Source organism: Lemur catta, chromosome 21 (genome assembly GCF_020740605.2).
Source record: "Lemur catta isolate mLemCat1 chromosome 21, mLemCat1.pri, whole genome shotgun sequence".
NCBI lineage: Eukaryota > Metazoa > Chordata > Mammalia > Primates > Lemuridae > Lemur > Lemur catta.
In genome coordinates, this window is record NC_059148.1 from 12,650,089 (window position 1) to 12,668,959 (window position 18,871).

The following is an 18,871-nucleotide window of genomic DNA, read 5'->3' on the forward strand; positions in this document are numbered from 1 at the left end:
TCCATCCCCTCCCGTTCCATCCGGGGCATCACCTCCAGGGGCCTTGGGCTTGGCTTCCTTCCCAGATTCAAAAGCCACTGAAGGCATCGTGGTCAGTCCTTTTTCTCCTAAACTGTGCTGTGTGGTCGTGGGTAGAGGTGGCCGGCAATATCCCGCTGAGTAGGCAAGAAGCCTTCTCCAGAGTCTTGTTGCAGAATCCCATCACCCTCTGTGTCTAGAACTCTCAATCCTGCAATTGTCCTGTTAAGAGCTCGAGCAACAAAGCACTCAGGGGCGTGGGTCTCATGTCTGTATTGCTCTCGGCCTCAGTTCCAGCCCGAGCCCGAGGCTTTGTCTGCAATGCCAGCGCTCTGACATTTGGTACCTCTTTTGCTTTGGTATAAATTATAACTTCGCTGGTGGGCGGGAAGCAGGTAGTTTCTCCTAGACGGAGGACGAATAGATTTTATTTAAGAAAGGAAGGGTTGACGGACTCCGGTCTCTCTCCTTTAAATGAAGCCCTTTATTTTATGGTCTATAATTTTGTCCCATTGCGAGGTTCCTGCTTTTCCGAGGCAAAGTGTTTTGGCGCTGCCACAACAAACTCCCTCTGCATAAAAACCGCGTCTGGTGTAGTCCCAGAATAGCAACCGTCTGTCCGCTTGTGTATAGCCTTGGTTTCAAGTTGGTTTCATGTGAATCTTTCCTCTTGGGGGGGGGGTGGTGGTGGTATCGATTTTACCCTCCTCCCCCAAGAAACCTCACCCCATGAAATAATCCGGATGTTGTAGAACAGCCCTGGGAGACGCACGTGTGGATCATTGGCTCTCAGAGCCCCGCTTGGTGGGACTGTCCTCTGGGCTGGGCCCTAAATAAATAAATAGCCCCTGTGTGCCCCCTTCTCGTCTTGAAGAGGCAAATTACTTATTTCACAGTAGGCTCTGGGATGATGGGTCCTATCCCGTCAGATATGATGCCTCATAAATCTAATTCATCCTTCCTAGCCACAGTTTTAATCTACTCAAATGTACTTAGCTGGGTTTAATTATAGACAGCAATTGCATTTCAGAAAGCAACAAGAAATCATTTACATGGCTTGAATTTGCACATTAAATCATATGGTTCATTTGAGAGTGCGTTAGGGATGGCATTTCCAAAGAAAAATAATATTAGTGCCTGTGCTTAGTGGCTCTCACGCCGATTGCACAAATTGTCTGAATTGTACAATTTCCACCGACTGCATTTTTCTTCTGGGCACAGGATGCACGAAGAGGCCGGGGATGCTGAGACGACCCAGCCGGCGTCGGCGCTGAGCAGAACCCGGGATGTCCGTAGCAAGACCTCGGGGGACACGTCCGTCTCTCCGCACTCGCTCCGCCGGCAAAAGTATTGTCATTTTGGGGACGATGAAGGGTCTGGTGTCAAGAGGAAGCCCACGGAGAGATTAGAGGCTCGGTCTTCTCCCCTGGCTTCTCGGAGTAGAGAAACATCCCCGCTGTCAAGGGAAAAGCTGCCCAGTCCTTCTGCGGCCCTCTCGGAGTTCGTGGAAGGACTCCGGAGAAACAGAGCCCAGAGAGGCCGGGGGTCCACGCTGGGCCTGGAGGACTGGCCCACTCTCCCCATTTACCAGACTACCGGGGCTTCCACGCTAAGGAGGGGCAGAGCCGGCAGCGATGAGGGAGACCTCTCGCTGAGGTTTGGGGCAAAATCACCCCTGGAATTGGAGGGGGCCGCTGGGACATCAGCTGGCCTCCTGCGGACCACCAGTCTGAAATGCATCCCCTCAGATGGCGTCGAGGCCACAGCCCTGCTGCCCGAGAAGCCAAAGACCCGGTTCAGTTCCTGCGAGTCCCTCTTAGAATCCACACCAAGCTTGGGGAGAAAACTGAGCTCCCCGACCAGACCCAGGGACGTGCTCTTGTCACCCACACTGCGTCCTCGGAGGCGATGTCTGGAGTCCTCAGTGGACGAGGCGGGCTGTCCAGACCTCGGGAAGGAGCCACTTGTCTTCCAGAACCGCCAGTTTGCCCACCTGATGGAGGAACCTCTAGGCAGCGACCCGCTCAGTTGGAAGCTCCCCAGCCTCAACTACGAACGCAAGACCAAAGTGGACTTCGATGACTTCCTCCCGGCCATCCGGAAGCCTGACACACCCACGTCCTTGGCCAGGGCGGCCAAAGACAGGCAAGATGGTTCAAAGCGTTCGAGCGTCCACTTTGAGACGGAAGAGGCTGACCGTTCCTATCTCTCGGGGATCAAGACCATCTTGAAAAAGAGCCCAGAGCCCAGGGAGGACCCCGCCCACCTGTCCGACTCATCCTCATCCTCCAGCTCCATCGTGTCCTTCAAAAGTGCCGACAGCATCAAGAGTCGACCGGGAGTCCCACGACCTGCAGGTGACGGTGGGGAGCGCACGTCCCCCGAGCACAGAGAGCCGGGGCCCGGCAGGAAGGAGGATGACGTTGAGAGCATAATGAGGAAGTATCTGCAGAAGTAGGAACCAGCTCAGGTAAAAGCAACAGGCTGGGACCACTCTTCTTGGGGAATGAAAACGAGAGAGTTCACCTGAGTCCGACAGCCTTAAGGAGACCAGGTGCTGTTACTGCCTTTAGTGCCGGGACTGATGTCTCGAGAGACGAGGGTTTAGAGATGTTTTAGCTAAAGTAATGTGCTGATTATCAGAATCCCTCTGCGGTGTTTTTGTTGTTTGAAATGCAGCCTCATCTGAAAGCAAGAGGGTCTTGGGGGATGATGCCAAAGAAGGTGCCAGACTTTTAGAGTTTCCCCATCCTGGTGTCAGCTTCTTAATCCCATTCTGCATGGGGTCGGGGGAGCTGCCATGGCTTTCTGTTCACATAAGGAGGGGAGACCTGTGGTGGGATCACAGAGGCACAAAAGGCCCGCTGGAAGCGGCCTTCGGAATAGCAGAGCCCAATTCTTGCATTTTATAAAGAGAGAAACTGAGGCCCAAGGTTGGGGGTGGAGGGGCCAAGCGCAAAGATCACAGAACAACAGTGTGGAAGAAGCAAATTCTCTCTGCCCTGCCTGCTCTTCCCAGCACTGATCCCGGCATGTCCCGGAATAAAGGTAGGAAGAGGAGTTTGTTGCTAACAATGGCTTATATTGACTGAGCGTATATGTCAGGCAGCCCTTTAATACTCTTCCCAACCCCAAGCGGTGCGTAGTATTATTTATTCCCATTTTACAGGTTGATAAACTGAGGATCAGACAGGTTACGTCACTTGTAACAAAATCACCAAGGCAGAACCGGGATTCAAAACTCTAGAATCCCTGCATTTCTCTCTGGAAGTTTTCCTTACGCACCCTTGTTCCAGCCATCTTCGTGAGTGACATGAGAGCTGCCCGACGGCCCACGGCCTTTGCATTAATAAATCTCCCAGTCGCTGAATCTCAGAATTCGCCGCGGCTCAAGGCTCAGGTGGCCGTGGGATTGCACGTGGCTGCTTGGCAAGCGCCTTGCCGCAGTTCCCCACCCGGGCCACCTTGACCCGAATGAGCCACACGTCCTCCGCTTCCGAAGACCTGCTTCTGCCAGAGCCTCCCTCAGCCCATCAAAAAGCCATTGCCCCTTCGGTGGAGATGGGCTTGGGCTCCGTCAGAGCAAACTAATTTGGCTTTACATGGCCTTCTCTCTGCTCTCAATTACCGAGTAAAGATCTGATATTCATTTACATTATTATACTCCCGGGGAAACAGAAAGCAGTTTCAAAGGCCAACTAAAGGGCACACGTCCGTGAGGGGAACAGCCCTGGGCAGAAGTCATCATGGAACTTCTTGTCTCTACTGCTCTTTTTTTTAAACTCAAGTCCCCGTCCCTCCCCCGGGCAGGGTTCTTCTCTGACGATGCGAGTTTTGAGCTACCTAACACAGCCCCAGCCCCCGCGAGGCAAACGTCTGGGGGGCTTTGGAACCACACAAGCCCCTGAGAGCTCAGTTCTTCCCTGTAGGCAGCTGTGCGACCTTGGGCAAGTGGCGCAGTCTTGCCGAACGTCTGTGCTCAGCTGGAAAACGGGGGTGTTAGTACCAACAACCTGAAGCAACACTGTGGGTTTCGTGAGGATACGAGAGATTTCCAGCACACAGCGTGGCACCCAGTGGAGGCAATGAATGCCAGGCGACCCTGCACAGGGAAATCTCGGAAAATCTGTCCCAACTTTCCCCCCACTTGCTTCCTGTCTGCCGCCTACATCCTGCCCTTCCTCTCTCTGTGTGGCGGAGTCGCTGCAGTAATGCCCCCTGGGAATGCAGAACGCCAGCCCCTCCAGCCCGTTCATTCTCTCCTGCACAACTTACCCGCCCTCTCCCCATTCATCAACTCTGATCTGTGTGTGCTTTCAGCCTCCTGAGATGCGGCTGCCCTTGAAGACTTCTCGGCTCCACAACAGTTTGGAGAGAGACTGACCGGGCCTCCCCCCAGGGCCCTCAGTCCGGATCCAGCCAGCAAGGCCACCCTCAAGAGGCGAGACGGGCCCACAGAGCCAGATCCCATCAGGGCGTTGGGCTCCCAGCCTGCTTGGTCTGAACAAAATAAAGTGTTGGCTCCCTGGCATCTGTGACTCCTCTCTGTGCCACGACCACGCTACCTGGGGCTCTGGAGGGCTGATATAGGCTGTGGCCAGGGGTGGAACAGTTCCAGAGAATGGAACCAACCCAAACCGTTTGTAGTTTGGGGTGTATACAGCTATTTCTCTCGCTATGTGTCTACATGCCATGACCTTCCTCCTCCTCTTCACCTGCCAGTTTCAGCTTAAGTGTTACCTCCTCCAGGAAGTCTTCCCTGCTATATCAAACTGAAATCAATGCTCCTTTCCCATGCTCCCTTAATCCCCACATTGTGCTATCATATTTCCTTCGCCTATTGTCTATATTGTGTGTATGTAAGTGTACGCGAGCATTCAAGAAATTTTGGTGCATGGATGAATGAGCCAGTGAACAAATAAATGAGTCCACACGCCCTGAATGCATGTGACACACAGACGTATTAATACATGCAGCCCTACAGGTGCACACCCACAGTCACATTCAAGAACCTTGAACTTATTCCCCTTTTGCCAAGGTATGTGTGCCCACGTCCACGCTGCCTCCATGTAAATTCCCACTGGCGTCACCTCCCTCTCCCACCCCAAATGTGCCTCCATCCCTAAGACCCCTCTGGTGCAGCCAATCACAGCTTCAACGGATCTGTTTTTTTGGGGGGGGCATGGGGAGTGGGCACACAATTCAACCCATAATGATAGATGAGAGCTCACTCCAAAAAGGAGAGGCCTCAGCTCTGACCATCCTCACCAGAGTCTGCAGGTAGAAGCGGGGAGGGGAGGAGGCCGGGGTGGGAGGTGGAATTCACCGGAGCCCCTCTCTGGAAGACCTCGCCATCTTCCTGCCTCTCTGACGCAGCAGGGCGGTGCAACAGCGGGCTCTGCCGTCTCCGATGCCGGGACACTCTCTCACTTGGCAAATCTGCACCAAATGCCACTTGAGGAGCATCTGCCCTCCGCCTGCCGTTCCCGGGAGGGGCCCTGCTCTCTGCAAAGAGCTGGGACACACGGAGGAAGCAGCTGAGCCCTCTGCAAAGAGTCAGGGCCCTGCCACGGAGGATGCACCCCCCAAAAGCTTGAGTGTGGGGTCGGCGTGGGGAAGACCCACGCTCACGTACCAGGCTCTCCCCAAGGTTCCCGCAGTGGAACCCATGGAGTCTCGGAACCTCAGACAAGCCCCTGTCCTCACTGGGCCTCAGTTTCCCATCTCGGCAATGGGAATGACGGTTACTAGAATCCAATGAGATTTGGGAAAGAAGATGATAAAAAAAAAAACTATGCATTTGTTTGCTAGAGATGCCATCGTAAGATACTGCAGCCTGGTGACCTAAACAGCAGCGTGTCTTTGCCGCTGGTTTGGGATGTGGGAAGTCTGAAATCAAGGTGTTGGTGGGGGTGGTTCCTCCAGAGCCTTGGTGCTTGGCTTGTAGATGGCCAGTGTCCTGCATTGTCCTTGCATGGTCTTCCCGCACCTGCAGGCACCTCTGCTGTCTCCCCGTGTGTCCAAATTTCCTCTTATAAGGACACCAGTTGCACCAGATCAGGGCCCACCCTAATGACTGCATTTTCATCACCTCTTTAAAGATTCTGTCGCCAAATACAGTCACATTTTCAGTCCGGGGGTTAGGACTTCCACCTGTGAATTTTAGAGGGTCACCATTTGGCCCACGATACACATTATGCAAAAGTAGGCAGTGATTTAACTTATTAGTAATGATCACTATTATTCATAGAATGATCAGATAAATACATCCCAAGCTCCCCGCTTGGTCCCCAAACAAAGGCAATTATGGAAGTCAGGAGCGGATTTGCCCGGCCTTCCTGCCATCGGCGTTTCAGGGACATTGTAGGTCCTGGAACCTGTGTGTTCCCATGAGCTGCTCTTCATGTGCCGGTGACAACAGTCACTCAGCCAATATTTGTTGAGTCCCCACACCAAGGGTGCAGAGACGGGTGGGCAGAATCACCCTGCCTTTCCGCCGGCAGACACACAGTAAGCAAGAGAATTAATACACTGTCAGAGAGCGAGAAGGGCTATGAAGAAAAATAAAGATGAAATTATATTCGGAGTTCCCTGTTAAAAATGTATAGGACGTTTATTTTACGAAGTGCGTTTTTGTAAAAGAAGAAAGCCGTCATTATTCTTCCACGGCGTGCAAGTGATGCGCCCAAAAAGGTTAAAGCCAATTGATAACAACAGAGCCTCCCTCGTGCAGCAGTAAACAGAAATCCTGGAGATGCTCATTAAAAGTCAGTTTAATATCCCAGAAGGTGACAGCAGCCCCCCTGCCTTTAAAGTCCCCCCACAACCCCACACAGCCCGGAGCAGAAGATGCTTATGCAACCCATCCTCTATCCTGCAGACTGACCCCAGGAAGGCCACGTGGACCCCAGGCTCACAAGGGCAGTGTGCTCACCCCAGCACCCAGGGTGGTAAGCACCATCCGAGCCTTCGCTGCTACCACTTTGGCTACCTGGGACATCAGAGTGGCCTTGCCCCTAGTCCCTGCCACGCATGCCCCAGATCCAGCATGCCCTGTGTGTGACCTCAGTGAGTTCACTCCTTTCCGGGCTCTCCTTTACTCGTCTGTAAAATGGGTCTAAACTAGCACCAGCATCCTGCGAGGAGTCAGATGCGTATGAAGCCCTCGGCGCAGCGTTTGTCACACAGAGCACAGTAAACGGTGGCCACGTTGTTCTCTGGGCTGGGAAGCTCTGCCGTCTGATGCCCACGCCGGAGGCTCCATCTGCACGGCCGTGCCACGCTATGGCCTCCCTGCTAACGTAACCAAAGTCATGTCAAGGGTGAGGCTGTTAGTGGTCGTGGATCCAGGTGGGTTAAGTGGATCCTCTTGCGTCCATACCCTGAGGCCACTTTTAACAGGGTGCCCAGGTGTTAGAAGGGGCCCTAGGCCACCAGGACTAGAAGAAAGACTCAAGGCCATTTTACAGGGGAGAAAAATGAGTCTCAGAGAGGGAAAGGAGTTTTCCAAAGGCACTCGATGGCAGAGCTGAGTTTAGAACTCAATTAACACTTATTCATTCAACAAACATTTATTGGCCCTCCCACCATGCCATGTCCTGGTCGCAGGCACTGTGGGTAAAGCTGAGAATGGGAGAGGCCGAGGCCCTGGCTTTGTGAAGCTTACGGCTTATTGGAGGAGGCAGAGGATGGACTTGGAAGTATGTGCATTGGCCCACCCTTCCCACCCGGTGCCCCACCAGCAGCCCAGCAGCCACAGGTCCTCCTCCCGTGACGGCATGACATCAGCCCTGTCCAGAGGCCCTCTCCAGGCCAACACAGACCCAGCCCTGTCCCAAGGCCCCTGGCTCTCTGCAGAATTCAGGGACGGGGAGTTGAGGCTCAGCATTCTTCCCCAGTCCCAAAGACTCTAAGTAGAAAGAACAGGAGCGAGGAGACTGTCATTGCCGCAGGAAGAGGCAGATGCCAGAGGATGTTGGATGCAGCCGTAGAAGGCTCTGGCTGTGATGAATGGCCTGGCCAAGCTCCAGCCGCTGTCTTTCAAAGGAGACGGACACTTTAGGCTGGACTTCCACTCCCTGGACCCGGTTGCTTATTTGCCTGTCAATGTGGGCAGCTACCTTTGGAGCACGGTGACAGATGTGAAGTGGCAGTCCCGGTGACAAGGTGAGACAGTGACCCTGCCACCTTTTGTTAGGAACCATCACAGCTCCCAGTCCTTGCGTGTCTGTGAGGAGCCGGGCACTGCGCTCGGTGACATTCAAACATCACTTCTAAGAGGCAGGGGTTGGGGGGCTACTGCCCTATCAGTCACCCCCTGCATTCTACACGTGCAAGGACAAAGGGAAGGTGACTCAAAATGCTCCTGTGTAAACAGCGGCATGCAGGCCCTATTCTGGGCTCAGTGGTAAGACTGTGCTCATGGTGCGTGCTGCCTGCAGCTTGCAGAACTCGATGGAGTGGATGGAACCCTCTTCCCACCTCACATCTCCCGGAGTCTCAAGTTCACGGGCTTCCTGCTCAAGTTTGCTGCAAAGGGGAGAGAGAGAGATAGCTGCATTTACCAAGCCCTAGGCCTTCCCTTGCCCCCACCCCCAGCTTATCCTTGCAGGGCAGGGGCTGCCGGAGAAGGGAGAAGGACACACATTGGGGGATGCAATCCTTTAAAACACAGCGGCCTGGCCCCCGGCAAAGTGAGTTCAGTGACTGCGGCTGACTCTGACCTATTAAATAGCAATTCTTCATCGCTGAGTGAGTGGGGACAGGGGAGCTAACAAGGGCTGAGGCAGAAAGTTAGTGCCTCTCCCCCCCATATCAGGCATTGGTGCTCAGGGAGGACAGACAAGTGGAGCTGGGATTTGAACCCAGAGCTCTGATTCCAAAATACCAGGCATTCTTGGTAATGATCCCATGGGCCGAGCCTGGCAATGCAGATGACACTTTCCTGTAAGGTCGGCTGGTAGAATAGGTCCATGGATCACATAGCTGCACCTTCGCAGACCCCTCTGGCTAAACAAAGCCAGGCCTGCCTGCTCCTTCCGGGGGTCATAGGGCCCAGTCCCTGGGAACGTGCTAGGGTTTACTCCTGCTTTGTCATTTTCTAAGCAGTTTATTACACCTCTCTAAGTCTTGGTTTCTTTTTAAGTAATAAAGGGTAGAAGAAGGCACCCTGAATTTTAGAGCCTGTCTGGCCCACAGAAACACCAAGGCAAGAATTATTACACCCATTTTACAGATGAGGCAACTGAGGCTCAACAAGGCCAAGTGACTGACCCAAGTTAGCACTGAAGAAGCCGGGATCAGAGCTCCTGACTCCTAGTTCAGTGCTCTTCCTACAGTGCCCACCCTCTGACCTCCTTGGAGTCTTGGGGCCTGGTTGTCTGGCTGGGCAGGGAATGTCTAGAAGGATTGCCAGCCCTGGCACAGGCAGGGTGCCCTGTTGGGGCCTCGCACAGTGAACAGCCCTAGCAGGCGTTCCCTCCTGTTGTTTACTCCAACCTCAAGGAAGCTCCCTCGAAAGTGGAGTGGGAATAGGGGATGATTCTTTGGGTTCCCTCCCTATTCTCCCATCTTTGAGGGAACCAATTTCATATCTAATGGCTTGAGTGACTTGTACCAAATTGTCATGGCACGAAAAGCCTCCAGAAGGGTTTAAATGTGTCCTTTCCAAAACCAGGGGTGTACTAGAAATTACTCTTGCGGCTGGTGGTTCGCCAGGTATCTCACTTAGAGGTAGGTGGGCATCACAGCTCCTGTCCTGGACTACTGCATACTGCACCTGTGTGTGGAAGTCCCTGGGCTGGCATTGGAGGGCATGCACGGGGACAGGCAGGGGTGCTCTCTGTGGCTAAGGAGAAGACACTGCTGGCAGGGCCCAGCTGGTATCACTACATTAGTTTTTGCATAAGCAGAAACAGGACCAGAGAAGGAGCATCTATTGCCCAAAGACACACAGTAAGTTTGGAGCAGACCTGAACCTAGTGTTTTCCCTCCGATTCCTGCTGCCTCCTGGAGCTGGAGAGGAATGATCTGAGGATGGTTCAGTCTCTGGGTCGACTGTAAATAGCTAGGGGGCACTAAAGAACCCTGACAGCACCTCCAAGTTCCTATCTCAAAGATTTAGGTCCACATTCTTCCTTCCTCTGCAGCCCGAGCAGTCCAAATTGTGTTCAGTGTAGCAGGAAGCCCACCAGAGGCTGGCTGCATGGCTGGGCAAGCTACATAGCCTCTCCGGGCCTCAGTTTCCTTTTTGTGAGGTCAGCATAATGATGATGGTATTGGATCCATCCCATGCACCCTCTCAGGTTCTCCTGGTCTCATCTAACTCCTGGACCCTTGACTGCCTCCTGAATCATGGCTGTTGCTATGGCAACACACTCCCTACCCATCGCATCCCACCACCTGAAGCCAAAGCCTGGGTCTCCGGCTCCTCCCACCATTTGCAGATTATGAAGGGGATCTTCTGGGGTGCACGTTAGCCATGGGGAGACAGGAGGTTTGAGGGAGCCGGTGGACACACTCTGTTTCCACTCCTTCCGCTGGGCCACACCAGGCAGTTTTCTTCTGCAGCCTAACTGGGGGCAGAACACGTTAGCCACCGGGGCCAGCTTGGTAACGCACGACCGACCTTAGCTCTCATCTTTCCTGTCTCACTTCCCTTCTCCTTCCGTCTCAGGGCCTAGAGATTGAACCTTCCAGTAACATGGGAACATTTAAACTTTGCCTCGGGTTTATTTCTTAGGGAATGTGCATTAAGACCAAGGCTAAGGCAAAGGGTAATGTGAGAATTAAACAAGTGGATGCATGAAAAGGTACTCTGAATCCCTCCCAGCGCTTTGTAAGTGCCCCACAGATGTGAGCTGCTGTAATTATTATTATGGTGCTAACATCATTGTTGTTTCTATAGGTGTTGCCACGCCCAGGATCCTGAGTGATGTGGTCCCCACCTGTTGCCTGCCGCTGTCCCGGACACTGCCCCAACCCCCTCCTGGTCCATCTCCTTTCTGGGTGGCCTCACGTGCTTTTATCTCCCCCTGGAACACTCGTTCATTCACTCATGTACTCGTTCGTACAGCAGGTATTTGTTGAGCGTCCATCCAACAAATCAAACAACCCAGATGCCGTTGCTGGCTTTGGGGGCTTACCCTAGTCTCACCTGCCTTTTCATGTTGCTAATCGCCCTTCTTCCTCCAGGTCTCAGCCTTTCCTGGCTTCCAGGTGGGGCTGGGGGCTCTGCCACAGCCCCCTGCACACCTGTGCGTTATGTCTACAGCACAGCTTGTGGCTCTCTGTTTACCCCGGGCTCTCTCCAGCCAACTGTGAGGTCCCGGACCCAACTCATGGTTGAAATTCGTTCATAAAATACCTACTAGGTGGCAGGAGGTATCTAGCACTGGAGATAAATCAGTGAATAATGATGACAAACATACATGCCCTCGTGGAATTTACATTCTAGCTGGAGTAGGAGCAAATGGCAAACAAGAGAAGTAACTAACTATGCAAGGTATTAGATCGTGAAAAGTGTGGCTGAGGAAAAGCAAAGTAGAAGAGGGGGCTGGGTGGCATTAGGGGTGGTGCGGTGAGCATTTTAGATAGAATGGGAAGGGAGTAGAACCTCCTTGAGAAAGAGACATTTGGGTAAAGATCTGAAGGGAGTGAAGGAACCTGCCATGTCTGTAACTTGGAGAGCATTCTGGGCAGAAGAAGCAGCCAGTGCAAAGGCCCTGAGGCAGGAGCATGAATGACAAATTTGAGCCCCTGCAAGAAAGCCAGTATGGCTGGAGCAGGGTGAGCAAGAGGGTAAGGAATGGAGGACAAGGTCAGAGAGGTGATGCAACCAGGTGGAGTAGGTCCTTGTAGAACTTTGTAAAGATGTTTGTTGGCTTTAACTCAGAGTGAGACAGGAGCCATTTAGGGTGACCAACCATCCCACTTTGCCTAGGACTGAAGGAGTTCCTGGGACTCAGGACTTCTCAGCGCTAAAACGGGAAAAGTTCTGGGCAAACTAGAATGAGGTTGTCCCCCTAGAGCCATTGCAGCATTTGGAGCAGAGCTTTCACCTGATCTGACCTGAGATTTGTAGGGCTTGCTCTGGTTGCTGGGTGGAAAACAGACTCTAAGGGACGAGAAGAGAATTAGGGAGACCAGTTCAGAGGCCATATTGATTCAGCTGAGAGATGAAAGTGGCTCAGACCAGAGTGGTGGCAGTGGAGATATGAGAAGACTAGTGAGCTTTGGAATCAATTTAGAAGGCAGCACAACAGAAAGTTTCAATGGAGAAGAGAGTGCCAGTTCCCTGCGTCAACAGCCTGGCAGGTGACTTCCTGGCAGGGGACACGCCCGGCTTTCCCAGGCGAGGCAAGAGCCAGGTCTTGCCTTCCCTGGGGGATCCTCTGAGCCTCACCACGTCCTAGGGGGGAGGGGCTGAGAAATAACGACGACTTGCACCTTCTGAGTGTGCCCAAGGATGCTGTCATTGTGACCCACCCTGAGGAGGCAGGGACCGAGGAGGAAGTTGAAGCTCAGAGAGTGATGTGCCCCTGGGCACCCAGCAAGTGTCAGAGCTGGAACTGCACCCCGGGTTCACACTCCCGACAAGTGTCAGGCGGGCCTGAGTTCCGGTGCCAACCCCAGCAGAGTGTAACTCATCGGGGACACCTCTGAGCCTCCATTTTCTCAGTTGTGACAAGAGGACAATGATCCCAGCGGGCTGCGTTGTAAGAAATAAAGGAGATGGCGGCGTGTGAGAGCGCTCAGCACAACACCGGCCATGACGCACGGTGGCCCTCAGTAATGTCAGTTTCCCTCTCTTTTCCCTGGACCCATCTCCTGGCCTCGCCTTATAAACCTTTTGCTGAGCAAATTAAAGGATGTTCTTAAGGACTGTTGTTGGTAGCCCAGCGGAACCATTCTGTGCAGTGGAGTGGGGAGTATTTACATCTGCTTTTCTAAAGGCAAATGATTTCGTAGAGATGCTGAATTAGTTCCCAAGCCGCCTTGGGACTGTCTCGTAAATACGTAGCTCTGAGTGGTAGCGGAGCTCGAATTTATCCAGCAAACCAGAACAGGGGCTGCTCCAGGACTGTGTCTCTCCCAGCTACAATTTCTTCCATTCCTTCTCTCTCCCTTTTCAAACGTTCACTCATTCATTGATTCATGAAGTCATTCAACAAGCACTTATTGAGTACCTACTATGTGCACTGTGGGACCAAGAAAAACAAGGTCCTGCCTTCGTGACACTTAGAGACCAGTGACTGTGAGACAAGACCATGGTGCCTCGTGCACACACACACACACAAACACACACACACACACAAATAATGACAATAATAATAACAGTGGCTCATATTTCTTTTTTTTTTTAAATGGAGGTCTACTTTACATACAATGAAATGCACAGATCTAAAGTGCGTTGTTCAATCTATTCATATTTTGATGAATTGCATATCAGGACAGAACATTTTTAATCAGCCCAGAGAGTTCACTCACGGCTCTTCCCAGGCAAATCTTGCCTCCTCTCCCAAGCAACGACTCCTCTGATGTGTATCATCACAGTTTAGTTTTGCCTGTTCTAGAATGTCATACAAATGGGATCATGCAAAATGGGCTTTTTTGGTGTGGACTTCTTTCACTCCACAGAACATTTTCGAGATTCATCGGTGTTGTTGGATGAATCAATAGTTTTGTTGTTTTTCTAAACTGCTGAGTAATATTTCATTGTCCAAATATACAGCAGTCTTTTTGTCTGTTTCCCTGTAGATGAATATTTAGACTGCCTCCAGTTTGGGGTTGTTAGGAAGAGAACTTCTGTGAACATGTGTGTTCAAGGCTTTTTATGGACATTTGTTTTCATTGTTTTTGGATAAATACCTAGTTGTGGCTGGCCGGATCATAGGTACAAAGATGTTAAGCTTCTTGAGAAATCGTCAAACTGTTTTCCAACGTGACTGTGCCATTTTCTGTGCTGACAAGCTGTATAGGGGGTGTCCCGGCTCCTCCACATCCTAACCCACGTTTGGTGGTATTGTTCTTTTAGGTTTAGCCATTCTGGTAAGTGTATAGCAGTATCTTATTGCACTGTTAATTGGCATTTTTCTAACGACTGATAATGTTGGGCACTTTTTCATGTGCCAATTATTGACCATTTGCATATATTCTCACATGAGCTAACTGTTCAAGTCTTTTTTTTTATTGGATTGCTTGTGTTTTTATTATCCAGTTGTAAGAATTCTTTATGTGTTCTGGATGCAAGTTCTTTGTGAGATATATGTTTTGCAATATTTTCTTCCAGTCTGTAGCTTGCCTATTTATATTCTTAAAGATGTATTTTGATGAGCAGGCGTTTTTTATTTTGGGTGAAGCCCAGTGTATTATTTTTTTTTCTTTTATGATTCATGCTTTCTGAGCCATTTCTCTTTTCACTTTTCTTAGAGATGGGATCTCGCTCTGTCACCCAGGCTGGAGGGCAGCGGCATCATCATAGCTCACTGCAGCCTCGAGCACCTGGGCTCAAGGGATCCTCCTGCTTCTGCCTGCTGAGCATCTGGGACCACAGGCGTGGGCCACCACACTGGCTTCTGAACCCTCTCTAAGAAATCTTTGCCTACCCAAAAGGTCATCGAATTATGCTTCTGTCTTTTTCTTCCAGCAGCTTTCTGTTTTAGCTTTTATGTTTACACCTATGATCACTTATAATATACCAGGGACATATCAAGTGCTGAACATGGAGAGTCTTATTTAATTCTCTTTAATAAGCCTGTCAGGGAGATATAAACATTATCCTCATTTTCACACAGGAGTACCCCCATTTAGGTCTCTTACTGAGTTTGATTCTTCTGTCCTCTTCTCTGCTACACAAATACTTGTCTAACATTCATTTTGGAACCAGGCAGAATAAATAAATCTGCATTTGACCAGCACATTGAAAACTCAGAGAGATTCACGGGGGTGTAGGGGAGACAGCAACTGTGCGCAGGAAGGATGTCACAGAGGAAGAGGGCTTGGGATAGCTGCGGGAGGCCAGGTAAGATGCAACTGTTCAAGTATAAGGAGAAAAGGCTTCTAGGGAGAGGCAGTGCATGGGCGAAGGCTCCGGGGCTGGCATGCCTCTCATCAGGATGGGTTGTCCAACGGCAATGGTGTGGCAAATTGTAAGGATGGCCCCAGTAATTCATCTCTTTCTATACCCTTGCTTTGTCATGTGACCTTGGAGTTCCTTCCGTCAAGGCAGGGTACTTCCTTCCCCATGTCATGTTTTTTTAGCCCGTAGAATGAAGCAGAAGATAGACTACGCCAGTCCCAAGCCTAGGTCTCAAGAGGGCTTGCATGTTTCTCCCTGCTCTCTGGCGCCTCTGTCACAGCCATGAGAACACTCCTGGCCTGACCTGCTAGTTCATGAGAGTCCCGTGGAGCACAGCCACCTCACCCCAGCCATCCCAGCCAAGGCCATCCAAGACCAGTGTGTCAGTCGGGCCATCTGGGTAACACAGGTAGGTGGGCCGCAAAGCAGATTCGACACCTGCTGTAGGAAAGGAGAGAGGAAGCAGGAGTAGACAGAGAGCCTCAGGTTGTGATCCATTGCTGACCAAGTCTCAACCAACCCAAAAAAGAGCTCCAGAGCAAATCCCTCCCTGTATTGGAATCTAGCATTGGGCAGAAATGGCCAGGCTCTGGTACCCTGATCTGACCAGTCATCATCTGAGCACTGCACTCCAACTGTGTGCCTTTGGCTTGAAAGCTGGGGCGGGGGGTCCTGAAGACACCAACAGCCGGAGGCTAACAAGTAACTGCATACCTTGCAGCTGAACATAAATCCTTTTCAAAGCAAGATATAAGCAGTGCTCCCCCAAGACTGCCACACATAGAGAGGTGAAAGAGCCCAGCCAAGAACAGCAGAGCAGAGCAGAGCCACCTTGCCCAAAGACCCCAGGCTCATGAGCAACAAGCACCATCATATACCACCGGGGTTCTGTGAATGTTTGTCGTGTGGCATTATCGTGGCAATAGGTAGCTGATACAATGAGTTTACTCTGCTCCCAACTGACCAGCATTTCACTGCTCACTGGGGAGAGATGGAGGCTCTGCTACTGCTACTGATAATCAGTGGTTATCCATTGCAGATGTGCCTGACTCTGCTAGGCAACCCATTCCATTCAATAATGCTCACGACTTCAGTAAGTATCAATTTGTAATGATTTGCACAATTGTGGCACTCTAGCAGCTGCTGGGGGCTGGGAGAGATCAGGGAAATTTTATGCAGCCACTGAAATACATCAACTGTCAAAACCCCTTAGGACACTTGTTAATTATTCACGCCCATCCACTTACACACTTGTGACTTGGGGGCAGGGGGTGAGCACTGTTGGCCTGTCCAACTGGGGGAAATGCTGTAAATAATGGCCTCTAGGGACAGAAGGAACTTTTCACTTCTAACTTGCACTAACTCTCAGAATTATTCTGACGTGGGTCACCATGACAGACATGAAAGGCCCAGAATCGTCCTCAAAGGCTTCTCCCAAGTGTTTCTCACGTAAGCCTTCAATTCCTCTCTCTATAACACCTCCTTTATCCAATCCATCAGAGGGACTTTTGACCCTACCATGAAAATATCCCAAATGGGTCCATTCCTTTCTGTCCCCAGCACTGCCAGCCTTGTGAGAGCCACCAGCATCTCTCGCCTGGAGGCTGTGACCACCTCCCACCGAGATTCTACATTTCCACCTTTGCCCCCGACGGTCCGTCTTCAGCGCAACAGTCGGAATGATCTTGTTCAAGTCAGAGCACGACATCCCTCTCCTCAAAATGTTTCCATGTTTCCCCATCTCACTCCAAGTAAAAACAAAATCTTTACCGTGATTTTTGCTTATCTTTTGCTATGAAACAAACCACCCCAAAACTTAGTGGCTTAAAAATAACAACATGTTATTTTCCACAATTCTGTGGGTTGAGCATGTACTTCTCTTTGCACGGAATGGGCTGGGGTGCTGGGACAGCTGGAAAGTCCAAAATGACCTCCCTGACGCGGCTGGTGGTTCCAGCTGGCTGCTGTCTGGGAGTTCCACTGGGGCCATTTACCCGGGGCCTCAGTGCTCCTCCATGTGGTCCTCTTCACGTGGCTGCTTGGGCTTCCTCTAGGCATTGTTGCTGGGTCCAAGTGCAAGCATTGCAAAATGTGAAAGTGGAGGTTGCATAACTCCAAAGGCCAAGCCTCGGAAATGATACAGCACCATTTCTGCTGCTTGGCACATTTTTATTGTGTCTGTGTGTTGGGGACGGGAGATACTTTAGAAAGACATGACTATTGAGAGGTGTGGTTCAGTGGGAAGTGTGGAAGAGATGTCACCAATGCACCTGACTACCACCACGATCTAGCCTTGTGCTGTCAGTAGCCACTAGTCTTCTATGGCTATGGAGAGCTTACAGTGTGGCTAGTCCAAATTGAGATCTGTTGTATGCATAAAATGCACACCAGATTACAAAGACATAGTATGATAAAATGTAAAATATGTCATTAATAATTATATATATAAAACAATGACATGAAAATACTCTGTTATATTGGGTTAAATATTAATATTATATAATATATTTATGAAATTCATGTTATTATTTCTACTGTTTTGAAAAATCTAAAAATGTAAAAGATATTCTGACTTGCATTCTATTTATATTGCATAGATCTCCTCCAGCCCCATCTACCCCTCTGACATCAAACACCACGTTACTTTCATTGTCCAATGCCTGCTGCACTGGCTGCCAGTCACTTTCCTACCTCTGATCATTTTCCCATGCCGTTCCTTGTGCCTGGAATGCTCTTCCTGTTGAAGTCCACATGGCTGGCTCCTTCTCACCCTTTAGGTCTCAGCTTAAATGTCTCCTTTTAGAGTCTAACGTAGCCTCCCCATGGTTAGACCTCACTCCCTGTTTATTTTCTTTATGGCCTGCAACATAAGTTGTACTGTAGTTATTGGTCTGCTTGTTTTCTGTTTGTTTCACCCACTAGTCAGTAAAACCCACAAGGACAGGAACTCTTTCCTGGTGTGAAGCAGGAGCTCAAATTATAATTGTTCAAAGAATGCCCTGAAAACAGTTGGGGCACATACAAAAGAATCCCCAAACTCCATACCAATGAGGTAAGTGTATAGGGGAGCCCTAGACTGTAATAACAAGTCTTAGATTTACAAGCAATACGATCGTTATTATTATCATTATCATTATTATTGGCTGGGGGGCTTAAAGACCTATGGGGAATTATCAGAGACAGAATCGGGGTGCTGGGCATGGCTCTTGCCACTTGCCTACATGGTCTTTCTCCATCAGCAGAAATGAAAATGGTGTCGAAACTGCCAGACTCCCTCACAGCTAGGATCCATCATTCTATGGCTCCCTATTACCCTGGGGGCAAAAAAAAAAAAAAAACTCTTTTTCATGACCAACAGGACTATAAACACATAAATTAATGCTTAACTGTTAATGTTTCCTTGTTATTTCGTCCCATTATTAAAAAAAAATACCTGAAAAGGAACGTGATAGGGGAATAGCAGACTTCCAGGAGGGGGATTGACTGCCCAGGGGCTGCCCCCCGCTGTCAAACTGCACCCTGCGGGTCTCCAAAGTGACTTGTCTGGCCCCCAGCACATGTTCATCTGAGATGCGATGGCAATGGAAAACAAAAGTCACCTGTCTGAAGATCCAAGGCGCATTTTAAGAACAGCAGAAAGCAGAGAGTGCAGTGAATGAAAGAAGGACAGTAATTTAATTTAAATGCAATTGCCTTGAGTATAGTAAACACGAGGCTCTGATTTTGGAAAGATTGAGTGGAAGAGGATGCACTGTCTGTAACAGACTATTCCAG

The 18,871-nt window shown here is 50.5% G+C and overlaps 1 protein-coding gene and 1 long non-coding RNA gene across 5 annotated transcripts in view; both read left to right on the top strand.

Moving 5' to 3' along the window:
- MYO18B (myosin XVIIIB) overlaps positions 1–4,549 on the top strand; it is a 245,078-nt gene extending 240,529 nt beyond the window's left edge. For all 4 annotated transcript variants that reach the window (XM_045534350.1, XM_045534352.1, XM_045534351.1 and 1 more), the window contains exons 43-44: positions 1,240–2,488; positions 4,339–4,549. In XM_045534350.1, coding sequence (XP_045390306.1) covers positions 1,240–2,476 — 1,237 coding nt within the window. In that variant the 3' untranslated portion in view covers positions 2,477–2,488; positions 4,339–4,549. The remainder of the gene's footprint in view (positions 1–1,239; positions 2,489–4,338) is intronic.
- Positions 4,550–15,487: 10,938 nt separating this feature from the next.
- On the top strand, positions 15,488–16,744 carry LOC123625783. Its single transcript, XR_006730653.1, has 3 exons — positions 15,488–15,506; positions 16,137–16,190; positions 16,658–16,744. It is a non-coding gene; the product is annotated as an uncharacterized LOC123625783 (long non-coding RNA).
- Positions 16,745–18,871: the final 2,127 nt, after the last annotated feature.